Source organism: Coregonus clupeaformis, chromosome 1 (genome assembly GCF_020615455.1).
Source record: "Coregonus clupeaformis isolate EN_2021a chromosome 1, ASM2061545v1, whole genome shotgun sequence".
NCBI classification, from domain to species: domain Eukaryota; kingdom Metazoa; phylum Chordata; class Actinopteri; order Salmoniformes; family Salmonidae; genus Coregonus; species Coregonus clupeaformis.
In genome coordinates this window covers 51,834,761-51,847,548 of record NC_059192.1, presented here as the reverse complement: position 1 = coordinate 51,847,548, position 12,788 = coordinate 51,834,761, and the positions used below count along the sequence as shown (strand labels likewise).

At 48.4% G+C, this 12,788-nt stretch overlaps 1 protein-coding gene across 2 annotated transcripts in view; it reads right to left on the bottom strand.

Annotated features, from left to right (window-relative positions):
• The window catches only part of LOC121570369 (bifunctional heparan sulfate N-deacetylase/N-sulfotransferase 2), a 180,358-nt gene that overhangs the window by 35,176 nt on the left and 132,394 nt on the right, over positions 1–12,788 (bottom strand). The window contains exons 4-6 of one of the 2 annotated variants that reach the window (XM_041881839.2): positions 6,313–6,364; positions 5,974–6,100; positions 2,479–4,272 (exon numbers count right to left, since the gene is read on the bottom strand). In XM_041881839.2, coding sequence (XP_041737773.1) covers positions 2,479–3,507 — 1,029 coding nt within the window. In that variant the 5' untranslated portion in view covers positions 3,508–4,272; positions 5,974–6,100; positions 6,313–6,364. The remainder of the gene's footprint in view (positions 1–2,478; positions 4,273–5,973; positions 6,101–6,312; positions 6,365–12,788) is intronic. The other variant, XM_041881832.2, reaches the window with a different exon arrangement.

Sequence of the window (12,788 nt, the reverse complement as noted above, 5' to 3'; positions counted from 1 at the left end):
TATAAAATCGAGCACACAGCCATGCAATCTCCATAGACACACATTGGCAGTAGAATGGCCTTACTGAAGAGCTCAGTGACTTTCAACGTGGCACCATCATAGGATGCCACCTTTCCAACAAGTCATTCCGTCAAATTTCTGCCCTACTAGAGCTGTCCCATGAAGTGCTGTTATTGTGAAGTGGAAATGTCTAGGAGCAACAACGGCTCAGCAGAGAAGTGGTAGGCCACACAAGCTCACAGAACGGGACTGCCGAGTGCTGAAGCACGTAAAAACCGTCTGTCCTCGGTTGTAACACTCACTACCGAGTTCCAAACTGCCTCTGGAAGCAACGTCAGCACAAGAACTGTTCGTTGGGAGCTTCATGAAATAGGTTTCCATGGCCAAGCAGCCGCACACAAGCCTAAAATCACCATGCACAATGCCAAGTGTCGGCTGGAGTGGTGTAAAGCTTGCCACCATTGGACTCTGGAGTGATGAATCATGCACCATCTGGCAATCCGACGGACAAATCTGAGTTTGGTGGATGCCAGGAGAACGCTACCTGCCCCAATGCATAGTGACAACTGTAAAGTTTGGTGGAGGAGGAATAATGGTCTGGGGCTGTTTTCATGGTTCGGGCTAGGCCCCTTAGTTCCAGTGAAGGGAAATCTTAACGCTACAGCATACAATGACATTCTAGACAATTCTGTGCTTCCAACTTTGTGGCAACAGTTTGGGGAAGGCCCTTTCCTGTTTGAACATGACAATGCCCCAAAGCGAGGTCCATACAGAAATGGTTTGTCGAGATCATTGTGGAAGAACTTGACTGGCCTGTACAGAGCCCTGACCTCAACCCCTTTGAACACCTTTGGGATTAATTGGAATGCCGACTGCGAGCCAGGCCTAATCACCCAACATCAGTGCCCGACCTCACTAATTATCTTGTGTTCCAACATCTAGTGGAAAGCCTTCCCAGAAGAGTGGAGGCTGTTATAGCAGCAAAGGGGGGGGACCAACTCCATATTAATGCTAATCATTTTGGAATGATATGTTCGACAAGCAGGTGTCCACATACCTTTGGTCATGTAGTGTAACTGTCCGGATCAATATACTGTGGTGGAAACGTTATTTGGAAAGTCAGCACATACATTTCAGCATCTTTAACATATTAGAAAGTAGTAAGTGGTTCCATTGACTTGATGCTCGAGAGACCAAGTTGGCCAATTCCTTTCAGAGAGGACCACTTCTGTTCAGAGATTGAGGTGAGCAAAGTCAATGGGCCATTCTTCCGACTATACTCCCTTGGCTGTTCTATCCTGCGCTCCACAATTAATCCATTTATACCCGTAATGTAATGTTGTTTTCGCCGTTTAGCGATGGCCTCAAGACCATGCATGTACCTGACTCGGCTGCCTAAGACGTAAATGGTCTATTACTTATACAATTTCCACAGGAGCAATTAAGCAGAAATGTCTAATCGGTGGTGTGATAACTAAACACTGCGGTGGTGCCAACAGTACATTTCTCCTTCCTACCTTATTTATGCAACTGCCTGGTACCAACCTTGTCAGGTTGAGTTGATGACAGGCTCATTAACTCGTGGTTGGCCTGCACCTCCCCCTGCCACCCCCCTCCCACTCGTGGGGAAGGAGACACACTGAGTGAGCAGGTCCCTTTTTGCTGAAGCGACAAGTTTGCCCCCTTGTACCATCCCCCATCACTCTCTAAACTGCATCCCTGTTATCAATGCTAAAGCCTAATTAATACTCCTATTATTTCCCATTAATTGTGTTAATTTAGTTTGATGCATTTGGCAGAGTGGCTCTCCAGGCAACGTGGCTCGCTTTTCTGCATTGCAAACTGCTGACATGGGTTAAATGTGTTCAACAGCTATATAGAGCGGTGAGAAAACCCATTAAGAGAGCTGTAATGTACTGGAGACTCTCACGCATCTGTTTTTGTCACTTCAAATAAGGTTTTGTTTAAGACTGGAAAAGGCTTAACGTTGTCCAGTGGTGGTTTTCTCAAAGTGAAGTGAACACATGTAAATCAGGCCTATTAGACACAGTAGCATGCGAACAACCAGATAAAATACTTAAGAGACTAATGGCAGAAGAGAGAGATCCTGTTGCGATTCATCCTAATAAATGCTAGCCTTTATTAGGCCTTGCCTTAGAAGCAAGTCACACCTTATGGAGAATCGCATTGGAAATCAATATCTTCAACCCTGTGTCCCATGGTGGGAAAGGGGTAGGAAAGAAGCACTTCCTTAAAATCATCAAAGGATGCTTTAACAGAAACATATATACTAGTTAAGGTAACAGACTGACATAATGTTCCTTTTTGGAATATTCAGTGTTTCTGCATAATTAATAATACATCTTTACACAATATTAATTACCACTGACAGTGAACCTAGGCAAATGAATTGAGCCTCACATACAGGCCTACTGTGAGAGGGAGTGTGTGAGAGAAAAAAAGACAGAGTGAACCCACCTCTACGTCGGTCACCTTCATGCGGGTGCCCTCCTTGCCCACGAATATGTCATCCACGTCCACCAGCAGGTGGCGATTCAGCGAGAGGCAGAGCCGCTTGCCCGTCAGGTAGGCGATGGCGTCCACAAACACCAGCTTGTGCAGCCAGTAGGACAGGTTGTTTCCAAACAGGACTCTCTGGATGCCGTCGTGGAGCCCCAGGTCCTGGACCACAGTGGCGTGCATAGCCCTGAGCGGCCCCAGGTGGGCCAGAGTGTCAGAGGACTTGGTACCGGCCAGGAGGACAGGCTCGTAGGTGGAGTGGTTGGATTGGAACACGGTCCAGTCGTCCCCGGGCAGGGGGCCCTGCTCCACTTCATTAGGTCTGGTGATGTAGAGCAGTGGGGCGTTGGGGTTGATGCGGTAGTCCCTCAGGCCCAGGTGGGAGTGCAGGAAGAGAGGGAAGCCCTTGAGCTGGGCGCTGAGCAGCGAGTTCTCGTTGGCCTTGAAGAAGCCGATGATGCCTACACTGTACTCCACGCAGTACTTGTCCAGCAGGTCACGATTCCAGGCATCCAGGTTGACGTACTTCAGCAAGTTCTCGTAGATAACGAGGGCGTAGCGGCCACGGTTGCGCTCCGTCAGCGTGGGCATGTCTCCCTTCCCCGGGGCGATCTCGGTGCGGTAGCGGAAGCGGCTGGACTCCAGGATGGCCACGATCTCCTGGCCCAGCTGAGAGTAGATGCTCTCCACAAAAACCAGCACCACCGGGTCCGTACGAGAGTTGTCCATGGCCTTCACCTGGCGCAGTCGACCCGAGCGAGGCAGGAAGAGGGGCGCCCGTTGCCCCACTCCCCCTCCCACAGCCACCGGCACCCCCCCGCAGTCACTGAAGGGCAGCGGGGGGGCCTCCTTGATCTTGGGGCTGTTGCTGACGTAGTAGGCCAGGAAGGCCATGGAGAGGAGGCAGAAGACGATGAGCACAAGGATGAGGCGATGGAGCTCCAGTTGCCTGACGCCCCGCACCAGCTTCCACAGGCTGGCCACCATGACCGCAGCACAACAGGGCAGGCGCAGAGCAGAAGGCAGCGCCGGGGACGAACAGCACCGGGGCACAGCAGTGGGCAGGGACACAAGAGGAGGAAGAGGAGGAGGAGGGGGAGGAGGGTTGAGCAGCAGACACTGGCACCAAGCTGTGCTGAGGAATAGCCATTTACACTAGGTCAGCATGGCCCCCATAGCCCATGACTCTCCGTCTGTGGCCCTGCTCGTCTCTCCACCTCTCTGGATGCAGGACGCGCTGCCTGACTGGCTGGCTGCTCTGACTCAGTCTGCGCTGGACTTAGGGCTCCCTCTACCTCTGCACTCTCCTCCCTCTCTCTCTCTCACTCGTTTTCTTTCTCTGGCTCCCAGGCTCGCCCGTCCTCAGCTCTCAGCTCTGCTACCTAAGAGGATTGGGTTTCTCTCTCTGTGTGTTCCTCACACACTCCTCCTCCGCTCCCCTCCTCTCCTCTCGGCGGATCAGCAGTTCTCTCCTCTCTCCTTTCTCCTTTCCCCGTTACTGAACACCACACCACTCCATTGTACACACGTAAACACGGCCGTTATCAGGAGATGCTGGTTGTATCTCGACCCTATCGTGGGTGTGTGGCTCCTGCTCTCAGGTTGTGTGTGTGCGTGGCTGCACTGCTGTGCATGTGCGTTGGGTTCACCAGCTTCTCGGCTGGGGGTTGGCGGGGCTGGGGCTCAGCCCTGAGCACTGCCCCCTGTGGAGGCTCAACCTGCTCATCTTGGGGGCGGCAGAGGGGAACAAGCCTGAATGAGATGCAGAAAGAGAGAAAGGGAGGGAGAGAGTAGGGTTAGTGCACGTCAGATCACACCATGTTCTCATATCCAAAATGTGTCCTCAGGATAATGTCTTTCTCATGACAACGCAAAACAGAAATAGAAGGAAAAGTGGTGAAGCAGGGCAAACAAAGACAGCAATTCAATTAAAAGTACAAATAAATGTTAACTTGATATACAATAATAATTTCTTTGCACTTTGAAAAACTGCTCAGCTAACAGCATCATAAATCAAAGGCAGCTGTAAAACCTTGAGGGTGAAACTTCCTGTCGGACTTTGAGTTGTTCCCTGTGGGTACACAACGTCTTTGTGCCGACAGTGGCCCAAAACCCTACGTCTTCAGAGAACGAGTCGGAACACAACCATGAGGCAGGGTCAGCTGACTGATCATCTGATTTTATGATGCTTCCATATGGCTTAAAGATTGCAGCCTTATGGTTTTTCCATCAGGTCCCCTCCCCCAACTCAAAACCAGGCCCTGTGTCATGAGCACTTTTTCTCATGGATCCCAAAATAGCCACGCCAGAACCTCCCCGCACTCTCTTCCTCCACAAAGATAGCGTTACAGGTGTGAAAGGAAAACTCTGACCTTAAACGTGAATATTTATATGGCTGTGTGGGTGGGTGGCTGGGGGTGTTCACAATCTCAAATGTGGGCCAATGCTGCAGAGCACAAGATTTTGTTTACGATTGCAGCCAGTCACACACAGACACAGGCAGGGCGCACAGTGGTAGCTCCGGAGGGAGGGGTCAGGGAACTCAATGCCGTGAGAGCCGCTCACTGTCAGTGCGTTAGTAAACTGGGAAATATCTCCAGAACAACACCTGCCTTACATGGGAGCCACTGGAGAATTAAGGCATTCCACCTGCAGTGGGCTGGGTTGATTCCACTGAGCCCTATGGGACCGGACCAGGTCACGAGACTAGCTCACGTAAATCCATACAGCAGCAGTGAAACAGTGTCTCAGTCCCTGTAGACTGGCTGGATCATTCATCACTGTGGGGAAACTGGAGGAGGCCAACATGGTGCTACAGTGCAAATACAAATATGTGGTTAACTGCAAAGAGAAAAACAAGCAGCCCATATCAGTTCGTTATAAAAAAACAGACACATCGAGTCCGAAGCCAAGACAGACGCTCACAGCCCTGCATTATAAACAGGATGCTGCAATCTATCAAAGTTTCCCTGACATGATCAATGTCAACCACCACGCTACATTCCCTGGGCAAGCACTTAAAGGATCATTTTTCTCTCAGAAGTACTAACTAAGCCTCGGCTTTAACAAAGGCACCTTGACCGAGAGAAACAGAGACGGAGTAAAACACAGAGGGAGAAGAACACACAGACCGAGAGAGAGATCCAGAATGGACAATGAGGAGTGACAAAGAAAAAGATAAGCAAGAACTTTAGGAAGGAGAGAGAAAGATCCTGACCGAGACCCTCTGACCATGATGTAACAAGAGGAGCCCTTATGGTGCTTCCGCTCTGAAACCCCCCACAACCCCCAACCCTCTACCCCCCACACAGAACCTCTGAAAGACGTGGCGCCCTGGAGCGGACCTCCCTCCCTCAACGCAGACCCAATCCATCACCCTCAGTGTGAACGGGGGGAACGGAGCGCATCCTGAAACAGGAACCTGCTCTATTCTTAGCCTGAGAACAGCCTCACCTCGCTGACCACTTCCCCTCCAACAGGGGGGCTGCAGGGAGACAAATCACAACAACACAGGATACTCCTCCCACAGGGACACAGAGGCTGGGTGGATGGGTGAGGAGGAGGCACAGGGTTGGGCGGGCTAATGAAGGAAAGATGGGTCAGTGTCACCTTGTCCTCTGAAGTTAAGTTTTGTTACTACTGCTCTCTGTAGAGAAGTGGTGGTCATACCTGGAAAAGTTTCATAACAACTAGGCTAAGGCTCTGACTGAGACTGGGGGGGGTAAACAGAGGTATATAGCAGGTGGTAGGTTTGAGGTGGTGTTAATATAGGAGGAAGCAGAGAGGTCTCACCTGATAACTGGTGTGTGTGTCTAATCTGACGAGGTCGGTCAGGCAGGGAGACCTGTGAGGGAGAGAGAGAAAGAGAATATGTGAATGCAGTGCTGAGATTTTCCCATCTAAAGAGTGGATGTTCAGTGCATCTTCTATTTACATAGAGCCCAGTCATCCTCCCAGCCACACAGACTAGCCTTTGGGTAAGAGAGAGAAAAACAGAAAGAGACCGAGCGTTTGACCCTGAACACAACCCTGAGTCCCACAGGGCTACCAGTGAATCTGACAGATTTTACAGCTGACATTTAAGACAGAAACCGGCCCCAAAAGCAGGGCCAGGACGGTTTAGCCCAACGATGTGGGGGAGAGGAGATAGGGAGTCAGCTGGTCACTGACCATTTCACACCAAGGCCGAACTGATTCATTGAGCTTCCTGCTCCTCTCCTCCTTGTATAATAGTTTATAGAGGCCGCTCCTCTCCAGCTGCCTCCTGTCAGTAGTCAGTAGTAGTGGCCCTGGGGCTATCGCCCTGAGCAGCTTATATAAAGCCTAAATGCTGGGGCTGCTGAGTGCTGGAGGAGAAGGCTTGAACCACATTAGGCCCTCCTCCTCACCCCGGGCTAGTCTGGCTCACACTGGGGAGGGAGGACTAAACTACAGAGAGAAGGAGAGACTCCGACTACTAATCCCACAGACCCCCACCCCAGACCCCCACCCTGCTGCAGACTGGATCAGCGACACACACAGGGCTGCAGGTGGGAGCTGGGGAGGTATGTGGGGGGTTCTCGCTCAAAGGTGTGTACATGTGTGTGTGTGAAAGAGATATAAAGTGCGCAAGACAGTATATTGGGCATCAAAAACAAACAATTGAACAAGCTCATCCTGAAGGAGCGTCGATCTGGAACATCAAGAATGGCATGCAGATAAAGAGTGGAAATGAGAGGACTGACGACCTCTATCACAGGACCAGATGGGTTCCTGGGTTGGAAAGTCCCTGATAACACTTCAATCACACAGAGCATTACATACCAAATGAGCCATATGCCGGACAGATGCCCTGTTATTAATTTGTTCGTTTTAAATTATTTACGTATTTTCTTTACTCTATACTCTGAAGAGTGCAGCCATGTGTTTTTAGATGAGGAGAGATAACACAGGGAAGCAGAGGGCAAAGGGAATGACAGATCTGACGATAACAGAGGTTATTAGATGTAGAGAGGGTTTAAGAATGCTGCAAGATTGTATGATAACGAATAGGGCTCCAGCTTACGCAAGCACACACACACACCATTGATTGACAACCCCAGCTGTGTTGTTCAGCGATGGCAGTCCTACACCTGGGTCTGCTCTTACGAGCGTCTCTATTAAGGACCAGCATGCATCCTGTCCACAACACTCGACTGGCCCCTGACCTGAGGCTACGGCTACGGCTGTTTCTACTGATGCCTCACATTCCACCCACATTCTACAGCTCCATCCAGGCAAGCTGATGAGGAGTTGACCTAAGACACAGGTCTAGGATCAGATTACCCTACCCCAATCATATCTTTAACCATTAGGGGGGGAACGCAATACTTACATCATTGTCTAGTGGCAAAAAACGTCATCCTACAATGTCAGTCCATGCAATGTACTGACTATCATCCCACCAGCAGGGGGAGATAGGCCCACAGTAACACAGTGACTGGGCTCCTTTGAAGGCAACAGGAGAGAGGGGCAGGGGATTGTTGCTGTGGCCCCAGGGGTGGCTTATTTATTCACCCACAGGTGTGCTGCCTCATGGTCAGTCTAACCTATGACTTATCCATCCAACACTTACAAAGAGCCTGACTGGAGGGTAGAGAAAGAAGCTCTGATAAACGGGTTCAGAAAAGCGAAGCCTCAAACTGCATTATGTGAGGGCCAATGGCAAGACTGAGTGCAATAGACTTAAAACGTTGCTCTTGGAGATCCAGGTTTGACAATTAAATAATTTAAGTGGAGGTTACCATTCATTTTTATCTCCATCCTAAATAACGCATAGGGTCCATAGATTAGGGTACATGGCTGGCCTGAATTGGATCGAATTAATTGAGAGAAACTGTATATGAGTGTGTAATTCACCCAGCTTGAAGGATGGATCCAGAAGCCTGTTGCGTTGATCAGATGCGTGTCCATCTACTGGAATATCAAGAGGGGCGAGAACCACTGTGTTTTCTCTCTGAACCAAAAAGCAGACGGAACAAAGGGAAGAAAGGAAAACATGAAGTCCTCCCCCTCTTCAACCCTCCTCCGTTCGGACCCCGGGGTCACGCACCCAAAAACCCAATCAGAGGAATGCTGACCATCAAATTCTGGGAGGCAATGCCCTCCCTCCCTCCCTCTCTCCATCCATCCATCCATCCATCCATCCCCCCAAGGGGTTCCAACAGAACAGCACACCCGGTAGACTGTGAGCAGCGCTGACACCCAACATGAAACAAGCAGGCAGGAGAGTCTGTTGTATTTCTCTGCACGTTTGTTCCTTGTTGTTGAGTGAACTTGGAACAAGGTTGTTCAGCAAAGACGAGAGAAACAGATCTGCCGGTTTCTCCCAGTGTTACATGAAAGCTGAACTTTGTGTGTGTTTGTGTAAAGTGTTATGAATTTGTATGAGGGTCGATAAAAGAGCTCTCTCCTCTTTTCATACCGCAGGACTATAAAGGAGTGTTCTGGACTCAGATAAGCCCCTCTTTTCATGACTTTTCTCATTCGTTGCCATGGAGTTTGTCTGGCTTCAACCACTGTGGATATTTTCTCTTTAGCTGGAGGCCAGGCAAGGAGTCTATGGTAATAGATAGATTAGAACATGCTCAACTATATTTTTTAAATAATCGTTTAAACTTGGGGTGTTAAAACTGGGCCGGTTTCCCAGATACAGATTAAACCTAGTCCTGGACTTAAGGGCAATTACAATGTAGATTCTCCATTGAGCATGCTTTTTAGTTTGGGAAACTGGCCCCAAGGGTGCTACAAAGCCCATGAAAGCAAAAAAAGTGGTAATCTATAGTATTTAAAATAGTATCTATCACTTGAATTGACCATAAACCTCTGCTAATGTTCAACTACAACATGTTCACAATTGAGTGCAGTAATAAAACAGCAAAGGTCATCATCTAAAGGAAATGATAGTTAATACATGGAGCTCATAGAAAAACCATGAACAATACTCCAACCATTCTGATAATTATCTCTTCCTGACTAACAACGCTCTATTGGATTTATGAGTAGATCATAACACGGACTGCTGTGTGAGCCAGCACCGACTGTCATAGTAAAATGAATTTCCCCATTTCAGCCTATGATAGACAGACAGACGAGGGAGCTCTTCTCATAGACGGGAAACAGAAGAGAATTAATGTAATCTTTTGTTTAGGTCTTTCCATTTATGGTGACTTAGTTTAACTTGATTACCTTTGACTAGCAAATGTATTTCACAGAACTCGCTCCCTCCTGTCATTCAATAGCTTGACAGTTCCTGGAAAGCAATGCAAATACACAGCACTGGCAGGCATGGCTTTGTTAGTCAGATTGATGGCTAAAAATATCTACATTGAGTTTGAGACCAGGGTCTTAGTTGAGAGGAAAGAAGAGCACACACCAAGACTGCTCGGTGGCTCCGAGACAGAGGAGCAAAAAATTATTCCTCCCTTCATCATCAGCCTCCCAGAGAGAAAAACATTCAAATATAATCTCCCTCATTAAAGCAGACTAAATATTTAAAGATTAGAGATGGCACTTCATTAAGCAGGCCATCCGTCGCAGCGGAGCGCTAGCGCAGGGACAAAGGAGGGGAGGGAGAGAGATAGATAGAGAGCGACAGAGAGATAGAGAGATAGAGAAAGGGAGAGAGATAGAGAGGGAGAGTGCGAGATAGACAGGGAGAGGGAGACAGAGAGAGACAGAGATGCCACAATATTTACACTTTTACCTGGTTCGCTACTGCTACGGCAAAACCACCGGGGCCCCGGTAATCTCTCCATGGAGGAGTGCCATGCAAACACTAGGGCAGCCGGCTGGAGATGAGGAGGGAATGAGGTAACCATGGAGGTGGAGAGAGAGGGGGAGAAAGAATGGGAGTGAAGGGGGGAGAAAGAGAAAGAAAGAGATAGAGAGCGCAAGGGGGCTGAGGTTTTCCATTACGCCAGCAGAGCCATGACAAAACAGGGGAATGAGGAGTATATTTTACCAGGCAGGGGAAAGCGGCCCTGGAGTGATGAAGAGTAGATTGAACCAATACAAACCCCAGCTAGGAAAGCACCACTGACAATAATCAGGCTCAGTGAATCCCAGCAGCCAAACACAGGAAGTATGTGTTGAGGGACTGTCGTTATTCTATGGGATTCTGCTGTGTTCCTTCTACCACCGCCGCGTTCCATTCCCACACGCAACGTTGTTGGTGTTCATGTAATAAACCGCATGCATCTGCATCTTCTTAAAATCATATTTTAAACCTAACCCTTTACCACACTGCTAACCTTATGCCTAACCCTAACTTTAAATTAAGACCAAAAAGCACATTTTTGTTTTCATGATTTTTTACGATAGCCAATTTTGACTTTGTGGCTGTGGTAACTAATAACAACCGTATCATGACCACCTGTCTGGCAGGAGTCGTGTGTGAATGACATCACTGCGACCCTGACTTGCGGCTGATCCACTGGCCTTGGCTAGGCCTACTGCTGCCACATTTTCAAAAGGCCTCCAGCAAACACGCTCTGGAGGAACTGGCATAGGGCTAAATCAACTGTGCATACAGAGAGCTATGTAAATATGTAATCACCGGCCATGAAAAAAACAACTACTACTGCCCCAGTTTGAATAAATAGGCAATTTTATCTCCTCAACAATAATAATGCAGTAGTAGCCAAAATAGGAATCAAGAAGGAAATAAAATACATTACCCTATGCGGGAGATTAGTAGATAAGTCGTATGTATAGTCACTGGGGTTTGGTTGAACATGAGGTAAGGTTGAAGTGGGCATTGCCATTGGCCTTCGCATAGGTGGAAGGCCTGGTGGCTCTGTGTGTGTGTTTCAGTGTGTGTCGGTATGTGTGTGTGTCGGTCTGGCAGCCAGTACTGAGGAGGCAGTGCAAGGCTATAATCTTAGCGGAAAAGCGGCACGGTCAACACTGTGTTAGTGTGTGTGTGGTGTTTTGAAGTTGGGAGGGTGTGCACGAACATACAGTACGAATGAATGTGTGTTTGTGTGTAAATATGTTTACTGTTTATGTCCCAGGTGTGTTCTATATTTGTGTATTTCAGAGAGCAGCTATGTGCCTCTTGTTCCCCCTCCAACTACATCACTATACATTAATAGCCTGTGTGAATAAAACAGTTTCTTCCTGTCAATGCAATTAAATCTCTGTATGTGAAGACTGCGCCGATAGACATGGCCACCTTGTTTCAGGCTCCTAAGCAACTTTGCAGAAAAGATAATGGAGCAATATACAGTGCATTCTGAAAGTGTTCAGACCCCTTGACTTTTTCCACATTTTGTTACATTACAGCCTTATTCTAAAATTGATTAAATCGTTTTTCCCCCTCATCAATCTACACACAATACCCCATAATGACAAAGCAAAAACAGGTTTTTGAAAATGTTGAAAATGTATAATAAAAAAAAGCAGGAAAATATCACATTTACGTAAGTATTCAGACCATTTACTCAGTACTTTGTTGAAGCACCTCTGGCAGCGATTAAAGCCTTGAGTCTTCTTGGGGGGTATGACTTTACAAGCTTGGCAAACCTGTATTTGGGGAGCTTCTCCCATTCTTCTCTGCAGATCCTCTCAAGCTCTCTCAGGTTGGATGGGGAGCGTCGCTGCACAGCTATTTTCAGATCTCTCCAGGGATGTTCGATCGGGTTCAAGTCCGGGCCACTCAAGGACATTCAGAGACTTTTCCCAAAGCCACTCCTGCATTCTGTTGGCTGTGTGCTTAGGGTCGTTGTCCTGTTGGAAGGTGAACCTTCGCCCCAGTCTGAGGTCCTGAGCACTCTGGAGCAGGTTTTCATCAAGGATCTCGCTGTACTTTGCTCCGTTCATCTTTCCCTCGATCCTGACTAGTCTCCCAGTCCCTGCCGCTAAGAAACATCCCAACTGTGAAGCACGGGGGTGGCAGCATCATGCTGTGGGGGTGCTTTGCTGCAGGAGGGACTGGTGCACTTCACAAAAATAGATGGCATCATGAGGAAGGAAAATTATGTGGATATATTGAAGCAACATCTCAAGACATCAGTCAGGAAGTTAAAGCTTGGTTGCAAATGTGTCTTCCAAATGGACAATGACCCCAAGCATACTTCCAAAGTTGTGGCAAAATGGCTTAAGGTCAACAAAGTCAAGGTATTGGAGTGGCCATCACAAAGCCCTGACCTCAAGCCTATATAAAATGTGTGGGCAGAACTGAAAAAGCGTGTGCGAGCAAGGAGGCCTACAAACCTGACTCAGTTACACCAGCAATGTCTGGAGGAATG